Here is a 19,841-nt window from a genome sequence, read left to right as displayed (position 1 = left end):
GGGATACCTTTAAAATAGAAATTATATTAAGCACTCCATCTTGGATATCTCCTAATGAGGCAACTATGTTAAAAACAAAGTATGGAGAGAATATAGTGAGATATGAAAATATTCTGGTAAAATCAGGATTAGAATGTAAATTAAAAGATAGGATGAAAATTATAATCAATAAGGGTCAATGTCAATGGTTCACATACAGATTTCAGATACATTTAAAATAGATTTTTTAAAAGGATTTGAAATAAAACATTTAGAAATATGGAAAATACTAAAAGGAGGGGGGAAAGGAGCAATAAGTTATATAAACATTTACTACAAGGAGATTTAGAGGCAGAAAAATTTAAAGTATGCATGACTGGATGGGCCCAAGATCTGAATAAAACAATACAATTAGAATCATTAGAAAGATTTAAAGTTCACCAGCTGTACCAGACTAAAGGAGAACTTTTACAAAATGATGCACAGATGACATTTATGCCCAAGCAAGTTAGCCCTGATGTACAAAGGTTTATCACCTCAGTGCTGGAGGTGCCAGAAAAAAAGGTACAACATATCATATGTGGTGGAAATGTGATATAATTCAGGATTTTTCAGGGAAAATTCAGGTTAAAAATTTATAGAAATGTTAAGGAAATTCTAAAAATTAATTAGAAACTTCAGCCAGAATTATTTTTGTTAAATATGGTGGATTTTCCTGTGAACAAATCATACAAAAATTTACTTTTATATATGGTTACGGCAGCCAGACTTCTGATTGCAAGAAACTGGAAAGAAAAAACTGCACCACTGATAAAAGACTGATACATCTGCTCATTGACTTCGCTTCTCTAGACAAACTTTCAAATCTACTGAAAAAAAGAAGACACTGCTGTAAATATATGGAAACACTTAATAAGTATTTGCAAACTAACTATGATCATATGCCCCAAAATATGTTAAACTATCTCTTTTGTTGAAAAATGGATAATGGGTTTTATAACAGTGATATATTTAGATAACAGTTTGACAAAACAGCCCTAATTGGAAGTCGTTTCTTTTGTTTATTATTATAATAATAATTATTTCTATTTCTACTTTTATTTTTGTTTCTCACTCTTTTTTATTATTTTTTACTTTCTTTTTCATCTGTCATTAATATTTGTTGTGGTTTTTTGATACTGAACGAATAGATTAATTAATATATGATATAATGATGATGTTATTTTAATGGGAGAATGACAAACTAATGTGCTTTTAACACAACTTATGTTCTGTTTTTTTAATCGCCATTATATATATATATATATATATATATATATATATATATATATATATATATATATATATATGCTCAAACCAATAAGCATTACATATATATATATATATATATATATATATATATATATATATATATATATATATATATATATATATATATATATATATATATATATATATATATATATATATATATATATATATATATATATATATATATATATATATATATATATAATGCTTATTGGTTTGCATTAATATATATATATATATATATATATATATATATATATATATATACTATCATATATATATAGTATATATATATATATATATATATATATATATATATATATATATATATATATATATATATATATATATATATATATATATGTAATAACTGTATGTATGTATGTATGTGCTTTAATAAAGAAAATATAGCACTTTCGTGACTTTTTTTTGCCTTTCATTCTTCATGTTTTGCCAAAACTTAATTTCTCCTTGAGAGTTTATAACTTCATATGTCATAAAATAGTTTTTTCTCACAATCTTATCATAGTATGCCTCTGTAGGAGACATTAATGAGGATGTTGAGAGACTAATTCTTTTCTGGATAGATTCCCAAATTATGAGTGATCCATCCCTAATTACATGACTACTAGTTTGCACTGCATTTTTTGACTGACCTTTTTATTTTGTAGGTAATTGTGTAACCCTTCTTCCAGATCTGAAGTTTCTAATTTTATAACTCTTCTGTCTTATGGTCACCCCCTTTGGGAGTCCATAACTTTGGACCCCCTGAACCAAACCTCACCAAACCCAGGTAGTATTATCAGGAGAGTCCCCCAAACAATCCCTGAAAGTTTGGTGCTGCTAGCCCAGGGGTAGGGAACCTGCGGCTCTCCAGATGTTCAGGAACTACAATTCCCATCAGCCCCTGTCAGCATGGCCAATTGGCCATGCTGGTAGGGGCTGATGGGAATTGTAGTTCCTGAACATCTGGAGAGCCGCAGGTTCCCTACCCCTGTGCTAGCCTAAACAATGCGCCCCCTGCAGGCCAAAAACCAAAAAAGCACTAAAATGTTTTAAAAACCCACAAATGGTTGGGCGGAGCTTCGGACATGAATGCGGGGGTTGAACCCGAGAAACACCCCCCTTACCTACGTCCTTGTTTGATACACTCGCATTTTTTGCCTAGGTGAGCAGTTGACATAGATTGCTTCTTGCTTTGTGGAAGATGCAGTCATGTTTTCTCCTCCACTTGCATTCCATTGGCCGTGGAAGGGCTGGGAAAAAGAAAAACAGTAACTGGACATTGCTATAAATGGCCAGTGGCTCAGCAAAAGGGCATCTATTCTCATAGCAGAGATTCCTACAACTGGGCAAAATTAGGATTATTTCACTGTTGTGTTTTAAAGTACAAGATGTAGTTTCTATGCATGTTTTTTCCTGAATATTTGGGAAAAACCTTTGTAGTTTGTGGATTGGAGAAGGGAAAAGAAGACTGAAGGAACCTACTCAACCCCCTACCCTGACATAAAATGTTTCATTCACCAACCCACCTCCTGTTTAAATGTAGCCAGAAAACAGAAGCAAACAAGGTGCCTTTTTTTCTGGGGATGCCTGAGAAGCAATCTCAAATATTTGTTTGAAATTAGCATATTGCACACAGCAAAATGACTAGCTGATCCATTCAACTCTATTTGGCAGACTTTTGTTCATTTTACCATTCCTACTTCTAAGCACAAAATTTTCTCCATGTCATCACAGACACAACAACTGGAACCCAGCAGCATGTAAACAGCATGTAAACATTATGTTCACTCCATGCCAGATCAGCAAAAGTTGGAGATGGTTTTTTTAAAAATAAAAACAAAACATAAAAGTAGGAAAGCAATTTGAGCTTTGTTCTCATTCTCACTGAACTTAGAGTTATAGGTTTATACATTTATTCATGAAAGGTCTTTGCAGGCACAATGGATGCATTGTATTGAGCTTTTGAAGACATTCCAAAAAAGGAAGGGGGGGTGTTTCTAAATCTGTGCATCAGCTACAACAACTATTCCAAAGAATCAGTTTTTATTTATTCATAGCCCAAAGACCCTTCACATGCTCTCTTCCCTGCCCTTCTAGTCATTAGAATGAAACAGCACTCTATCAGTTCATGAATCGTCACTACCTAATAGTGCCTCATGGATGGAAAAGAGATTTCTATGGTATCTAACTGATCCTCTCTTGCTTCTGATGGGAAATGACAAGGCTGAACAAAGAAGACCAAATCCTCAGGTCCTCAGAATAATAGTGATGTGTAGCAAATCATAAAAAGAAGATAATGTAAGCACATCATAACAAGGACAAAACAATTCACTCAGCCAAAGCCATCCCTGAGGCATGTACACAGATAACTTGCATACCAGAGAGTCTAGACAGACTTACCTGGCGTTCAGTGATAAGAAGGGCTTTTGGTGGCATCATGATCCTTTTCCTCTTCTTCCTGGTGACACACACACACAAATAATTACATCATAGGCATTTTTGATATTATATTAACAAAGGGAGCAGCTCTCAGAAAAATCCAAAAGTGTGTGTAACAGATTTTTCAGATCTAGAACAAAGTGAAGCTTTCATCTATATTATGTATCTCTGATAGCAGCTGCTCACAGGATTAACTCTCTCAAGTTGAGAAATGGAGAAAAAGTAACTATGCTTTTCCTGGGCATACCATCTTTCCTATCTTTCCATAAAATCCTTTCTCTGTCAGTAGATGAGAAGGCAGCGTGAATGGGCTTACACATGTTCCCCTCTAAGTCACTGCTGGTACAGATATCAGTGTTAATTATCTAGATATATGAAGAATAACATAGGAAGTAGTATAGCAGTATAGTCATTAAACCAATATCAGATAAATCTGCTTATGTGTCCACAGATCTAATAGACTGCTTATTTTAGGATTGTCAAACATGGGGACTGGGGACCAAATCTTGCCCCTTGAGAGGGCTTATCAGGCCTGTGAACCAGCTCAGGCACCCCCCCCCCGTTGCTCCTAATCTGGCCTGGCAAGCCACCCCCTTTCCCTCAGGGCCAATCTGAGGTAGTAACCCCTGCCCCCCCAAACTTTCCTGAGCTAGCAAGCCTACTGCAGTCTCACCAGCTGCAGTCTCACCCTTTCCCCTGTGCTGATCTGGGCTAGTAAGCCTGCTGTGGGCTTGCTAGCTGAAGCAGGCACCATCCCCTTGTGCCAATCTGGCGAGCCTGATGGGGACTCAGCAGCTGAGGCAGGCATCCCCCCACACAAAGGACCCAGCCCAATCAAATCACATGTATGTCATATCTGGCCCTCATAACAAATTTCAACACCCCTGTCTTACTTCCTACGATGAACAACAGTTGCAACAATGGACAAGATGAGCATTAGTAGCAAGATGGCAGTTCCAACTGCAGAACCTCCAGCTATGGCAATGATATTCTGCTTGTAAACCAAAGGAACTGAGGGAAGAAGGACAGAAAATGGGGTTAATGCCTCTCAGAAAAGAAAAAGAATTCAGTTAAGAATATGTACCCTTTGATTCACAGAAAATGTTCCACTAAGTATGGTGAAGCTAGGTAGACCAAGAGATGCATATTTCTAATGATTTAACATCTTTAAAGTAGTTCAAAGCAAACACTTTTGGCTCAAATGATTAGGTGGGTGGCTGAAATAATGAAAAGACAATGAGGAATTAATGTTTTTCTCATCTATAACTATCTTTAACTGATCAGAAGAGTCTCATGTTTAAAAAAGTAGTCCTCTCATGCCAGGGCATATCTCAAACACCCACAAACTGCATAAGAATTTTGACAGGTCCACTAAATCTAGCTGCGTTGGTATAATCCATAGTATCATGCTGGCCTAACCATCTAAGACCCAAAGAGTACTGGGAGAGTGAAAGGCATAAATTGTATACTGGTCCCAATTGTCTGCCTAGAAAAGCTTTATCCTGGAGTACCTGACAGGATGAAGGAAATCTCTTCATCAAGTATACTATTTTGCAACAATTTTAGAAAATCCATTTAGATTATAGGCCAGTATTAGAAAACAGTGCCATATTTGTAACCATGATATATTCATATAGGAAGCATCACTTCTAGGATAAAGACATCTACATAAGGGCATTGTGGTTTCTGTAACTGCAGGGGATTGAACAAGAACTTGCCTGAGGCTCAATATAAATTTGTTTTTGTACTGAACTCATTTGGAGGAGACTTTTGTTTGTAGGCTGAATTCATGACAATGTAAGTGTTAAGAAAACCAGACAGACACAATTATTCGCAATACTTTGCTATTCACAATATTTTGCTATTCCAAAGGGCATTGGAAAAACTGTAACCTTCCTCTTGCCAGCATAAGTTAAGTGTGTTTTGAATTATTTTTCAAAAAAATTAGTCCTCTGCTTGAGCATTAAGTAGATTTTCAAAAGCAAATGAGAAATCTAAGAATGCAATCTTCTGAAAAGAATACTGAAAATCTGGAGGCCAAGTTTTCAAGTTGCCTTCAATGGCTGTCCCTTGTAGAACCTATTATAATAGTCCAGCCTTGAAAGTGAAGTGGCTGAGTCCAAGAGACAGCACAATTTATGAGACAAATACAGTTGAAAGAAGAAGAGAAGAAGAAGAGTTTGGATTTATATCCCCCCTTTCTCTCCTGTAGGAGACTCAGAGGGGCTTACAATCTCCTTGCCCTTCTCCCTTCACAACAAACACCCTGTGAGGTGGGTGGGGCTGAGAGAGCTACAAAAAGCTGTCTAGCCCAGGCTAATCTGAATTCCCCAGATAAGCCTCCACAGCTCAGGCGGCAGAGTGGGGAATCAAACCCGGTTCCTCCAGATCAGAGTGCCTCACTACGCCACTGCTGCTCCCCAAGCACTCTTGACACCAATGAAAGCATTCCTGGCAGCAATTGGAAGGGGGGGATACATTTTTTTAATTGATTTTTAATTTACTTTGAAGGACGTAATTAGTTAGGAAGGATAAAATGTTTTAAATGAAATAATAACAACAAATTTCCAAGAAACAATATGCACATCACTTATATTGTCTATCAAGAAGAATAGGTGAATGGAAGACATGTTTTGAAGCCTAGCTTCATTTTCAAAGCTCTGGCCAAAGACACACACACACACACACACACACTTCCTCACAAGCTTCCAGAAATGTCATGGGTGAATGGACAACCTTCACTGCTCTGACTGTGGGTCTGCAGAAGAAACATTGACAGGTCAGACAGTTACAAGGCAGTAAAACCTAATGAATGGTTTGAACAGCTCTGTTTAGAAGTTAAATGTAGCTTGTTATGTACTTTGACTCAGAGGTTTGCACCATGTATAAGTATACACACTGCACAAGAACAGCTCTGTGACAGAAACTACAGAAATACGTGTTCTAAGGCTGGGGAACAGAGTGTTAGGCCAAAACCCATAATGTGCCCTTTTCATGTGAGTTCCCTCGAAAATGGGTAATGTGATAGAGTTTTCATACAGTCTACCATTTCTTTAAAACATGTTTAACAGTCTTAACAATATTCTTCTTGATAGGACATATAAGTGATGTGCATGTTGTTTCTTGAAAATATACTGTTATTATTTTATTTAAAACACTTTATCCCTTCTTCCTAACTATTTATGTTCCTCAAATAAAATTAAAAATCAACTTTAAAATATGTCATGTGATAGAGCTTTCAAACCGTCAGACAATTCTTCTCTCCAGTGCCTGTCATTTGACTATAAGTATCCAAGGTTACAGCAGAAATACAGACTTCCTTGCAGCTCTCGAAAACACATAAAATAGCATGAAACTAAACAAGAATGAGGATGAAGATGTTCACACTTAACAATATTTGCTAAGAGTTTGTGTTTTGAAATGTGGAGATTTTATTTAACAACTCTGAGCTGTGGTCCGCTGTCATGGTAGACACTGGCATCAACAACATTAGGAAACAGGAGGCCTTGGAAGCCAAATGTAAATTGCCAACTAACAGAATTTCCAGAAAGATACCATAGTTGTTGTTATCAAAGCCATCAAAACATCAAGGAGAATCAACAGGGATCCATTCCCCTGACACTCTCCTAGCAAAGGTCTTCACTCAGGGTCACTAAGACTATTTCCACCCCAAATCCAGGCCTGAAGCCAGATTGAAATTGATATAATCTGCCTCCTCCAAGATTATCTGAAGATTTGCAGTTGCAACTGATGCAAAAAGGGAAGTTGGCAATAGTTGTTTCGGTCAGAGAGGTCCAGGGAACTCCTCACTGAACTCTAGTGACTTTGAATTTCAACAATTTAAGTAAATTCCATACCTCCATGGTCAAATGAAGGTGCCAGAGAGGCCTGATTTACTCATTTTGTGTTTGCTGGAAACATGTTCTTTACACATGATCCCAGACAATCAGGATTTCAGAGTGAACCTTATGGTAAGGCACCATGTAGTAAATGAAGCCTATTTCCTGTATTGTGGAGAAGCTCAATCCAAAGGCATAGCAAGGGGGGAAAGTGCCTGGTGCACTGGTGCATCCTCCGCTGCCATCCCACCCCAAAACGCCCCTGGAATGCTCCCAAAATGCCCTCGCCACACCCCCACAGGGGTGGGCACCCAGTGCGTCACGTGCGCCCCGCCCTCTTGGAGATATGCCTCTGGCTTGATCTCATCAGATCTGAGAAGCTAAGCACGGGCAATCCTGATTAGTTTCTACTTGGAAGTCAAGGGTTCTTCTGCTGCAAAGGCAGATAATGGCAAACTGCTTCTGAACACTTCTTGCATTAAAAATTCTGTGGGGTGTCAATAAGCCAGCTGCAACTTGATGACATTTTCCACCACAAAACTGTCAGATAGCTAAATAAAACTGTATACAGAAACAAGAGATGTCTGAATGCCAGTAAAATGGAGAGGAAACAATGAAAGGGAACAATTGCCTTTATTGTTGTGTGATTTCCAGAAGCATCTGACAGCCCACGGCTGAATACCAAAGCTGCTGTACATGATATTTTTGTGCAATTCAGCCAGGTTCCAACTTAATTATTACATGGTGGCTTTAAACAAACAATTCCAATACTGATTTATGTGTATATAGGGCTTTTGTGATGGTAACTGGGAAGGCTTGCTACACAGAGATTAGTTTCTGACACCTGTTTGTGTTCTTGAGGAGCAACAGCAAAGTTCAGGGAGAAAGTCTCCCCCTGGTTGCTTCTCTCTTTCTCCACCACTGATAATGCAGAAGTAATGAAGAGGCAAAAATCTCTTGTAAGATAGGAAGATACAGTTGGACACAGTAGCATGCCTATGTTTTCAAGAGTGTGTGGGGAGGGGGTTAATTGTCATTGAGCAAACAGGCAGGAAATTCAGCTGCTTGACTTGTATAGTAGTAGAAATAACAGAAGCTTCTCTAGACAGCAGTAGATAGAAGCCACTCTCTTTAATACATTTTTTCCTTGTTAGAGAACCTGGATATCACAGGAGATCAGTAATCATGCAATCAAAAGAACATCCCTTTCCTTGACAATTTGATCTTGACAAGAGGGCTGGAACCTCATAACTAGGGTTGGTCAATACTAAAAAAATTCGGTAAAATTCGGATTTGGGTATTTTGGGGCATAAAATGATTTGTATGCCCGAATCCGAATCATAGCCGATTCGGATATGCCCGAAAATTCGGGTAAATCCGAAAAATTCAGGTCCGTTTTATTATTTTTTGAATGTTTAGTGTTTTTACACATTTTGGCCTGCAGGGGACGCAATTTTAAAGCTAGCGGCACCAACATTTCAAGATATCATCTAGAGACTGTCCTGATGATTCTCCCCATGTTTGGTGCAGTTTGGTTCAGAGGGGGCAAAGTTATTGACCCTCAAAAGGGGTGCCCCATCCCCCATTGTTTCCAATGGAAGCTAACAGGAGATGGGGGCTACACTTTTGAAGGTCCATAACTTTGGACCCCCTGAACCAAACTTCACCAAACTTAGGGAGTATCATAGGGACAGTATTTGTATGATACCCTGAAATTTTGGTGACAGTAGCTCTAAAACTGCACCCCTCACAGTCACCCAAAGAAATTTCCCCAGATTCTGTGCTCTGTAGTGGCTGGCTGGCTCCATTGCAGCCAATGGAAAATTTCTGTGGGAGGGCTGTGGAGTTTACCATTTCTCATGGTAAACCCACAAAACTTTCAGGGTGTCTTCAGGAGAGTCTCTTCATGACACCATCCAGGTTTGGTGACCGTTGCTTCAAGGGGTTCAATGTTATGGGTAGGGTCCATCTCCCACTGCCCCCATAAGCAAAGTTCCTCAAACCTGGATGGTGTCATTCAGAGACTGTCCTGAAAATACCCTGAATGTTTTGTGACTGTACCTTGATAAATGTGCACCCCACAGCCCTCCACCAGAAATTCCCCATTGACAGCAATGCAGAAGTCACTGCAGAGGACAGAATCTTGGGCAAATTTCTGGGGGTGCCTGCAGGGAATGCATTTTGAGATGTATCGGCACCAAATTATCAGGGTATCATCAGGAGACTGTCCTGTTGACACCCCCCAAGCTTGGTACAGTTTGGTTTAGGGGGGGCAAAGTTATGGACCCTCAAAATGGTAGCCACCATCTCCTTAGCTCCCATTGAAAACAATGGGGGATAGGGACCCTCTTTGAGGGTCCATAACTTTGGCCCCCCTGAACCAAACTGCACCAAACCTGGGGGGTGTCATCAGGACAGTCTCCTGATGATACCCTGAAATTCAAAAAAAGCCACTAGCTTTAAAAATTCTGGTTTCATGTTTCACCGCCCTGCACATGAAGCCTGCTGGAGTGAGTGAGCGTGAAACACGAACCAGCATTTTTAAAGCTAGTGACACCAATTCAGGGTATCATCAGGTGACTGTCCTGATGTTGCCCACCAAGTTTGGTGCAGTTTGGTTCAGAGGAGCCAAAGTTATGGACTCTCAAATGTGTAGCCCCCATCCCCTATCAGCTCCCATTGGAAACAATGGGGATAGTTGCACCCCTTTTGAGGGTCCATACCTGAACCAAACTGCACCAAACTTGGTGGGCAACATCAGGACAGTCACCTGATGATACCCTGATAATTTGGTGCCGATACATCTCAAAAATGTATTCCTGCAGGCATTCTCCCAGAAATTTGCCCAAGATTCTTTGTTCTGCAGTGACTTAGCTGCATTGTAGTCAATGGGGAATTTCTGGTAGAGGGCTGTGAGGGGCACATTTCTGAAGGTACAGTCACAAAACTTTCAGGGTATCTTCAGGAGACCATCCAGGTTTGGGGAATTTTGCTTCAGGGCGTTTAATTCCTATGGGACCCAAAAAAAGGGTAGGGCCCATCGACCACTGCCCCCTGAAGTAAAGTTCCCCAAACCTAGATGGTGTCAATGGTGAGACTCTCCTGAAGATACCCTGAAAGTTTTGTGGGTTTACCATGAAAAATGTGCACTCCACAGCCCTCTATCAGAAATTCCCTATTGACAGCAATGCAGCTAAGTCACTGCAGAACAAAGAATCTTGTGCAAATTTCTGGGGGTGCCTGCAGGGGGGTGCATTTGTAGATGTATTGGTACCAATATTTCCGTGTATCATCAGGAGACTTTCCTGATGATGCCCTCCAAGTTTGGTGCAGTTTGGTTCAGGGGGGCCAAAGTTATGGACCCTCAAAAGGGTAGCCTCATCTCCTTAGTTCCCATTGGAAAGAATGGGGGATAGTGACACCACTTTGGGGGGTCCATAACTTTGGCCCCCCTAAACCAAACTGCACCAAACTTGGAGGGTATCATCAGGACAGTCTCCTGATGATACCCTGAAATCTTGGTGCCGATATGTTTAAAAATGCGCCCCCTGCAGGCCGAAACGTGAAAAAACACCAAAAAATAAAAACGCAATTCGGCTGGTAATCCGAATCCCATGGATTCGGATCTGTTAAGATTCGGACAGCTCAGATTCGGACCCTTCTCATCCGAATCCGTCCGAATCAGTGCAGATTCGGTAAAAATCCAGATTCGGACTGTCCGAATCTCCAACCCTACTCATAACCTCTCATCACTGAGGTTTTGTGTTAAAACTATCCTCACCAAGAAAGAAGTGACATCTCCCCAAGCAGGAAATTGCTTGCAGAAAATTTTTTTCCTCCCCCTTCGGGCCCCTTGAGGTTTGCCTGGCACCTATTTTGCTTCCTTCCCAGTGGCAGACCAAAACATTTCTGTTCACCTAAGTTTTTAATTAAGGGGTTGAGCTTTTAATGTTATATAGTTTGAAAACTTGTTTGGAGGTGTCAGTGGTCTGTTTTTGCATACTATGTTTTTATGCTGTCTTGGGTTTTTTTAATGCTGGGTTTTAATTAATATATTTTATTGTTTTTATTTTTTATATTGTAAGCTGTAGAAGTGGCATACTTTCCCCCCTAAATAAATAAATAAATAAAATCTGGTACAGACAGTCCTATCAGTGTAGAGTACAACCTCAGTGATTGTGGTTTTTTTCTGTAATTTTTTTCATCATCCCAACAGGGGTACTTGAAATTTTTCATTTGGTTTTGCTTTTCAGAAGCTTTTCAAAACAATTATTCAGTCTCCATGCTCCCTAGTGGAGATTTTTAGATGTATTTGAAATAATTACATGCCAATAAATAATAGCAGCATTTTAAAAAAAGCTTCCCCTCACTTACCATTGAAAGTGACTGTCAACTTTGTCCAGTGAGCTCCAGATTCACCTGAAGCTCCAGTGTAACAACAGCGAAACATCCCAGAATCAGATTCTGTAACATTCCAAAGCACAATTGTGTTTGCCTGAGTAGCACAGTTTATCTCCACCCGTTCTTCATAATCTGAACCATGGATTGATTGACGGAGTTGAGTACATTGAACTACGGTATCCACAGTGCCATCATGAACCCTTTCCCATGTCACACGGTTCATTGTTATGGCAAGGTCAGCCCCACATCTAAAGGTGACATTTTTCCCTGGTTCAATAATGACATGGGAAGCTGCTGAGAATGGAGGTGTAAAGTTCCCTGTTAAAGAATAGGGGAAATAATTTTTTTTAGTGCTTGTATTAATTTATATATTTATATTCTTAACACATTAAGCATTTCACCGAGATATACCCCTGTTAATATGATATTTATCAAACAACCTTCATTAGTTATGAGCAGTTAGAAACTCACTCACACCATAACCAACCATTGTCTACAAATCTCTACTCCTGGTGGTACTTTCATAAAGTGATGTGAAGATAGATGTTTTCTTGTGTAATTTCCTAGATAGTTTTTTTATTATAATGATGTGTGATTTAAATGATCTGATGAATGCTTTGTCATTACTAAATACTTATGTGATAGACAGATTCTAGTTCCACCCTTCTGCCATCATAGTCAGTGCCTGGCCCATTGTGCATGGAATGCTTACTTCAGGGCTATTCACTGCACAGTGGGCTTGTAGTGGGGTCTCCTTGCATTTATCTGTTTACATGCAAGGAGGCACTCACTCCTGGCTGCACAGTTTTTCCAAAAAAGAACTCTTGCAGGCCCATTTATCCTGATTCTCTTAACTCTGCACATAAACTCAGCCTGAAAGGCACAGATCTCATCACACCATTTATCACTCGGCACTTGTGATCCTTGAGATGTAAAATAAAAGGTCTTTTTCCTTCATCTCTGGCATCCATTGTCCAGAGGTTTTTGGAATTTGCATCCTGCTTTTCTGGTTCCCTGCATTTTTGCCATCTGTGCAGATCAAAAACGCCCATGTTGAGGAACTGCCACTGCCAGTTCCTCTCTGGGGTGCATTTCATCAGCTTCCATGTAAGGGTGCCAGCAGCAATAACATCACAACCATGAAACATGCACACATCAATAATTCTGACGTTAATAATGTTTTTTCCACCAGACAGCAACATATAGAATTTTCAATCCTTAATTTTGTCAGGTGGATTGCATAAATGACATGTGTCTGTGTTACATGCTGTCAACTTGGATCCAACTTACACTGACCCTATGAATTAATGACCTCCTAAACTAGCTAGTGGATTGTAATATCTTGCAAATCCATGCAGCTCTCCCAAAGCCAGAAAATTTACAATTTTTCAACAATGGCTTTTCCCTTCAGAACTGAGATCACTGGGAATGGCTGCCACCCGTCCTGAATTGTCTTATAAGAATGACTGCACATTTTGCAGAAATTGGTACCCATAAATAGCCATCCACAATGGCGAACATCTTATCCATCAGTGGCTTCTGGTCTCTTCCTCCTTCAGATAAGGACAACTGGGGGAGGGCAGTACAGCAGCTGCAAGGTAGAGATTATTACAGGCTCTCCTTCACATGGTTCCTGTCTTTAGACATACACGTTTTTATGCTGCCAGTTTTAGCAATACAGGAATGAGAAGGGCATTAGGCGAGCATGATGCACCCTAAGAAGTACCCCTTTCATCTCATATATGTTTAATTTCCATCTGGTTCACTTTCTTAGAACAGCCCAAGAAAGAACTACTAATTGACTATTCTAAGTTGACTCTTACATCTATGATACATTCATGTAGAAAAATACCATTTGAATTTCATCAGTAAATTAAGGTGCAAGAATTTTCATCCAACTTGTTCTTCAATCAGGGGCGGAGCAAGGGGGAACTGCACCTGGGGCATGCGTGCACCCTGCACCCCTGCCATGCCCCCACAGGGGTGCACACCCAGTGTGTCACACATACCCCCGCTCCCTTGGCTGATACATTGAATATAAGCTGCAACTGCAAAGTGAGCATCTTACAGCAAGGATACCTTGAGTGTTTTCTGCTGAAATTTTCTGTATGGTCATAGATATTTGTATACCAGTGGCACTTTTCATATAACACAAATAAAACGCCGCCCTGAGCCCTTCGGGGGAGGGTGGTTTATAATAATAATAATAACAACAACAACAACAACAACAACAACAACAACAACAACAACAACAACAACAACAACAACAACAACATTTTTCAGGCAGGTTTTTCGGTGTATTCCTAGCAAAAAATTTTATATGAACCTTGATCACTGTATAAATACAATGACAGCTGATCAATAAAATAATAAGATAGCAGCAAAATAGACTACTCATTTCAGATATGCTATTGGGGTCTTATTATTTCACCATCCCGTAAAAGCTTCGGTTTCAAGCTTTGTGCTTCTCTGAGGCCGTTTCCGCACGGCCAAAAGCAGCGACCGCTGATGACGCCGCTAAATTGGCGGTGACGATACCTAAAAAAAAAGCCGCTCACACAGACAGGCGGATAAGGGCGTATACCGCGAGTCCTCCGCGAGAAAATGCGGACGTTCGCGACTCGAAGCGCCGCGGAAGCGCGCGCTCTTCGCTGATGTTGCTGTTTGGCGCGACTTTGCTGAAGCCGCAGGCCCGACGCCATGCCCACGCAGCAGTGCGATGGACAACGTGGATCGCCCTGATGTCCTGCCCTCGGGTCCCCCATTCTGCCGCGCCTCTCCCAGCTACCGTCAGTCCCAGTGCATGGGTCTGGGAAAGGTGCTTGGCCATGCAGGAACGCGAATTGCAGGGACTAACGTGTGTGTGGGGAAAGTGTGACTCCAGCTTGGCCGCCTGGCAGTCGCCATTTTGAAGACGTTCTTTGGCGGCTGTTCCGCGACGAAAAGCGCGCCGATGCGCCACAGGGGGAAAAAGAGTGGTTTAAAGCAGCTGAATACGGCGCTTCGCCGGTTTAGCTGTTTCCGCGACGGGCGCCTGAATAAAAGATTCGTACGCCGCTGCGCCAGGCGTTTAACGCTCTCGCCATGCATGCGTTCTTTACCGCTTCCACGCATCGCCATATTTCGCTCAAGTATGAAACGTTCTCTGAGGCATTTATGCAATACCCTCCTCCTGCCCTTCAGCAGGTGGAATAATTGTATTGCTAATGTAATTCACCTGTAACAGCCATTCACCAAGAGAAACATTCCCTTGCATTTTTTTCTTCCTTTCACGTGAGGTAGGGTGAGAAATTAGAAAACTATCACAGATTCAGTCATATGAAATATCTCTGTCATATGCACCTTCGAATCATTAACAAATATTTGTATTCGTCAGACAACTCTGGAAAGTGCAAAGATAACTGATGTTACTTTTTCACTTTAAACTGAAGTACAGAATTTTCATTACCCAGGATGTAGGATATTAATTAATTTGGATTTTATGAGTTGACTCTAATAATAATTGCCACCAACAGATGGTATTTTTATCAGCAGAAGACTTTCCACCCCCACCCCCATCTTGTAGTTTGAAATTGCAATTTCAAGGGGACCAGCAATAACACCATGAAGAAAGAGATAAAAGAAAATGAAATCAGCAAAAATCATCTCCCTGCCATTAGCAAAGATATACTGTTGAATCCAACCCTATGGCTGTGTTTGTAAGCAGCAGCCAAAAATAGCAGCCAAATGCCACCAAGAACCAATGTAGACTATTGTATTGTCATATTGGGATAATTTGGACCATTTTATGACTTAATTCAAGAGATAAAGGGGTACACATAGATTTAATGACAAAATGCAAAGCTGGAAAAATGTTATCCAACTCTAACTTAAAGTATTACCATGATGCAACTGAACCTAGTATGCAAATGCATGCAATAAAATCTCACCCCATCCTTCTGTGTAAAACAACAGCCATTGGCCAATTACCCACAAGGCAGCTGCTGCACACTGATAGCTGGAGTGCATCAGGGCAAGAAATCTTGTCCCAACACGCTTCCTCCCCAGAACAAGCCAGGGTTGGAAGCACATTGGGGCAAAAAATCTTGTCCTGTAAGGACATAGGTAAGGGGGGGTTTCTCGGGTTTACCCCCTCCATTACATGTCTGAAGCTCCCCCCCCCCCCGTTTGTGTTTTTTTGGTATTTTTAGTGTTTTTTTGTTTTTGGCCTGCAGGGGGTGCAGTGTTTAGGCTAGTAGCATCACAATTCCAGGGCTTTGTTGGGAGACTCTCCTGATGATACCATCCAGGTTTGGTGTGGTTTGGTTCAGAGGGTCCAAAGTTATAGACTCCCAAAGGGGATGCCCCCATCCCCCATTGTATATAAATAAAATACACGAATATACATGAAATACTGTACATACTCGTGTATAAGTCGACCCGCATATAAGTCGAGGCACCTGATTTTACCACAAAAACTGGGAAAACTTATTGACTCATGTATAAATCGAGGGTGCAAAATGCAGCAGCTACTGGTAAATTTCAAAAATAAAAATAGATACCAATAAAATTACATTAATTGAGGCATAAGTAGGTTAAATGTTTTTGAATATTTATTTCAAAGAAACAGTAAACTAGCTCTGTAAGTGGAAAAGAGGGTCAAGAAGAACAATATGGTATCAACAATAACTTAAAAAGTACAAAAACCTTAGCTTTTTTGCAAGGAAGGGTTTTAAACAATGGATCTTTCAATAAAAACTGGAATGAACATGCCTGTTCACTGTGACTCAAAAATACCCTGCTTTTTAAAAGAATAGTTCATTATTTTTAGTGTACATATTTTTAAAATTGCACATGGCAGGTGTCATTTTAGAAGGGAAATTCACACAACTTGTCAGGGGAGGAATGTTTATGTTAGCAGTACCAACATTTCAGAGTATCTTTAAGAGACCCTCCTGATGATACCACCCAGGTTTGCTTAAGTTTGGTTCAAGGGGTCCAAAGTTATGGACCCTCAAAATGTAGCCCCATCTACTAATAGCTTTCATTGGAAACAATGGGGAATGGGAGCACACACTTTGGGGATCCATAACTTTGGGCTCCCTGAACCAAACACCACCAAACCTGGCTGGTATCAGCAAGAGATTATCCTGAAGATACCACCCAGGTTTGCTTAAGTTTGGTTCAAGGGGTCCAAAGTTATGGACCCTCAAAATGTAGCCCCATCTACTAATAGCTTCCATTGGAAACAATGGGGGATCGGGGCACCCCCTTTGGGGATCCATAACTTTGGACCCCCTTAACCAAATTTAGCAAACTTGGCTGATATCCTGATGATACCCTGAAATTATTCTGATGATACCCTGAAATTTTGGTGTCACTAGCCCACGGGTAGGGAACCTGCGGCTCTCCAGATGTTCAGGAACTACAATTCCCATCAGCCCCTACCAGCATGGCCAATTGGTCATGCTGGCAGAGGCTGATGGGAATTGTAGTTCCTGAACATCTGGAGAGCTGCAGGTTCCCTACCCCTGCACTAGCCTAAAAACTGCGCCCTCTGGAGGTCGACAAAATAAAAACCCCAAAATATCTTTTAAAATACACCTCACTTGTGTATAAGTTGAGGGGGGCTTTTCAGCAGAAAAATGTGCTGGAAAAACTCAACTTATACATGAGTATATACATAAATAATAAATACATAGTTATAGTTATAAATAATAGTTATAAATAATAGTATATAGTTATAAATAATAAATACATAGTTAGACCGAAAAAAAAAAGGATTTGTGTTGTTGGTAACATATTTGCAAAAGATTAAGAAGCTATATTATCCTAGCCTGTTGTATTAACGTTAAAGTTCAAATAAAATAATACTGACATTCCCAACAAAAAAGTTTTGGTGGTGATGGCAGAGACAGGGCAACAGGGCTACACCTAGTCAGATCCATGATCCATTTAGCTCATTATAATCCAAAAACGGCTTGCCTATGAAATCACTGCTTGCAGTGGAACCCCAGGGTCGAACACGACTGAAGGGGAAATTTTACCTTTACTTTAATCTACTCCAACAGAAGCCTTGGGTCTTAGGCTTAGAAGGGTATTTTGTAAAGCCTGCTCTATGAAAACCATTTAACAAAAATGCCAGATTTAGCCTGGGAACTCCTGTATGCAACACATGTGTACCAGTCAACTGTCTTCTCCCCATTATCACATCCATCAAATCTACAATCAGGAGCACAAAGATCCAAAATTCTTGGGCCACTGTTGGCAGCTGCTAATGCAAAGCCAAATACCCATATAGATATTTTGCACTTATCCATGTCTTCCAGAACAGTAAGGAAACCATTTATCTTACCTGCTTGGACAACTTGTACTTTCTTTTCCCATATTCCATGGGGGAAGCTCTGAAAAGAGCAAATGTATAAGCCAATATCTGCCTTAGTGGTATTGTTGAAAACCAGGGACTTATCATTCATAGTATGATTAATAACATTTACTCTGCCTTCATATATGCTAGTGATATGCAGGCTATGAGGCAGTTTGAAGACTGCAATTGTCTCTTTGCCTTTGCTCTTAATCCATGACATCTGAGTTATTTTTGCCATCTTTGGATAGACACATTTGAGAGTCATATTATTGGTAAGTTTCACAGTTGAATCCACAATTTCTCTTTCCTCTGCAACAGAGAAACAGCCTATCAAAACAAACAAACAAAATAACTCAGAATGGTATTAGCAACCTGAAATGTTGAAACAACAGTGATACATTAAAACCAACACCTGCAGTATCCAGTAATCAACCAAATGCTTCTAAGATTAAAATCTTCATGTGCAACCCAATAAAACTGTACCCAAAAGCACTATTGAAAAGGCATGTTTGTAAAAATGTTAGACAAATTTTTTTTGCAGAAATACTTGCATCTTGATACTAACTGAATTTTCTTTTAATTAAGTCCTATTAATTTCAACTGAACTTACTAACTAGATAATTACAACAGGCTATATGAAATTAGATCTAAATTTCTTACCTTTACATGTTTGTAGAATTGAAATAAGAATGAGAGCGAAACAATGCATCTCCAACAATGCTGAAAAGAGATGTGATGGAGTTTCATGCAGGGTTCTTACCACTTCCTGACCACATAGCATTTTCTGATGGTATTTTTATACTGGAGAAATGAATCAACAAGAAACAGAGAAAGAATTCTATGGTCCTCTGGATAGAAAATGACACGATTTATTACAATTTTATGCTATTTCAATATTTTTCATGGACATTTTTCATGGACATTTCAACAGCATGGAATCCCCCTTTTATCTCACAGTCAGATTAAGCTGTGATAGCAGCTTATTGAAAACTAGAAGCCTGAACCTGTTTGTTTTGCTCACCAAACTTGCAGCTCACTGCTTTGGCAATCTTATTTGATAGGGGCTATATCCTGTGCACTCCATGAACTAACCCTGAAAGTGGAGAATGGCTATATTTTTCTCCTCTGATAGATAGTAAATATTTGATATATATAGTTCAGTCCTGGAAATGGAATATGGCCATATTTTTCTCCTATACTAACTTTACTGTTATTATAAAGATTTAACTGTTCTGTTACCCAGCTTTCACAGGTTGTGAACTTATTTCTAAGGAATCTCCACCAGCTGCTAAGAGTGTAACAGCACACAAATATCTTAAAGTAGCAGTGGGGAAAATAACTTGGCTTGGCAATGCGAGAGGGAGGGTGAGTAGGGATCTTTTAAGACTATCTATACTGAAACATATCTGCAGAGAATTCACAAAAGACCAAATTGCAGTTTAAATATTTTTATATACATTTTGGTTGCAAACAATCACACAGTGAGACATTAAGGCACATACACACAGTTCCTAAGTATA

General features: G+C 39.8%; 1 protein-coding gene across 1 annotated transcript in view; it reads right to left on the bottom strand.

Annotated features, from left to right (window-relative positions):
* The window catches only part of CD226 (CD226 molecule), a 20,824-nt gene extending 1,727 nt beyond the window's left edge, over positions 1-19,097 (bottom strand). The window contains 7 exon segments of the mRNA XM_048507230.1: positions 2,421-2,546; positions 3,697-3,754; positions 4,629-4,746; positions 11,949-12,293; positions 18,310-18,648; positions 18,982-19,072; positions 19,074-19,097. Of these exon segments, the coding sequence (XP_048363187.1) occupies positions 2,421-2,546; positions 3,697-3,754; positions 4,629-4,746; positions 11,949-12,293; positions 18,310-18,648; positions 18,982-19,072; positions 19,074-19,097 (1,101 nt within the window).
* Between the last annotated feature and the right edge of the window lie 744 nt (positions 19,098-19,841).

The sequence above is a fragment of the Sphaerodactylus townsendi genome, linkage group LG09, assembly GCF_021028975.2.
Source record: "Sphaerodactylus townsendi isolate TG3544 linkage group LG09, MPM_Stown_v2.3, whole genome shotgun sequence".
NCBI lineage: Eukaryota > Metazoa > Chordata > Lepidosauria > Squamata > Sphaerodactylidae > Sphaerodactylus > Sphaerodactylus townsendi.
Note: the sequence above shows the minus strand (reverse complement) of the source record. Positions and strands in the feature narration are given on the sequence as shown.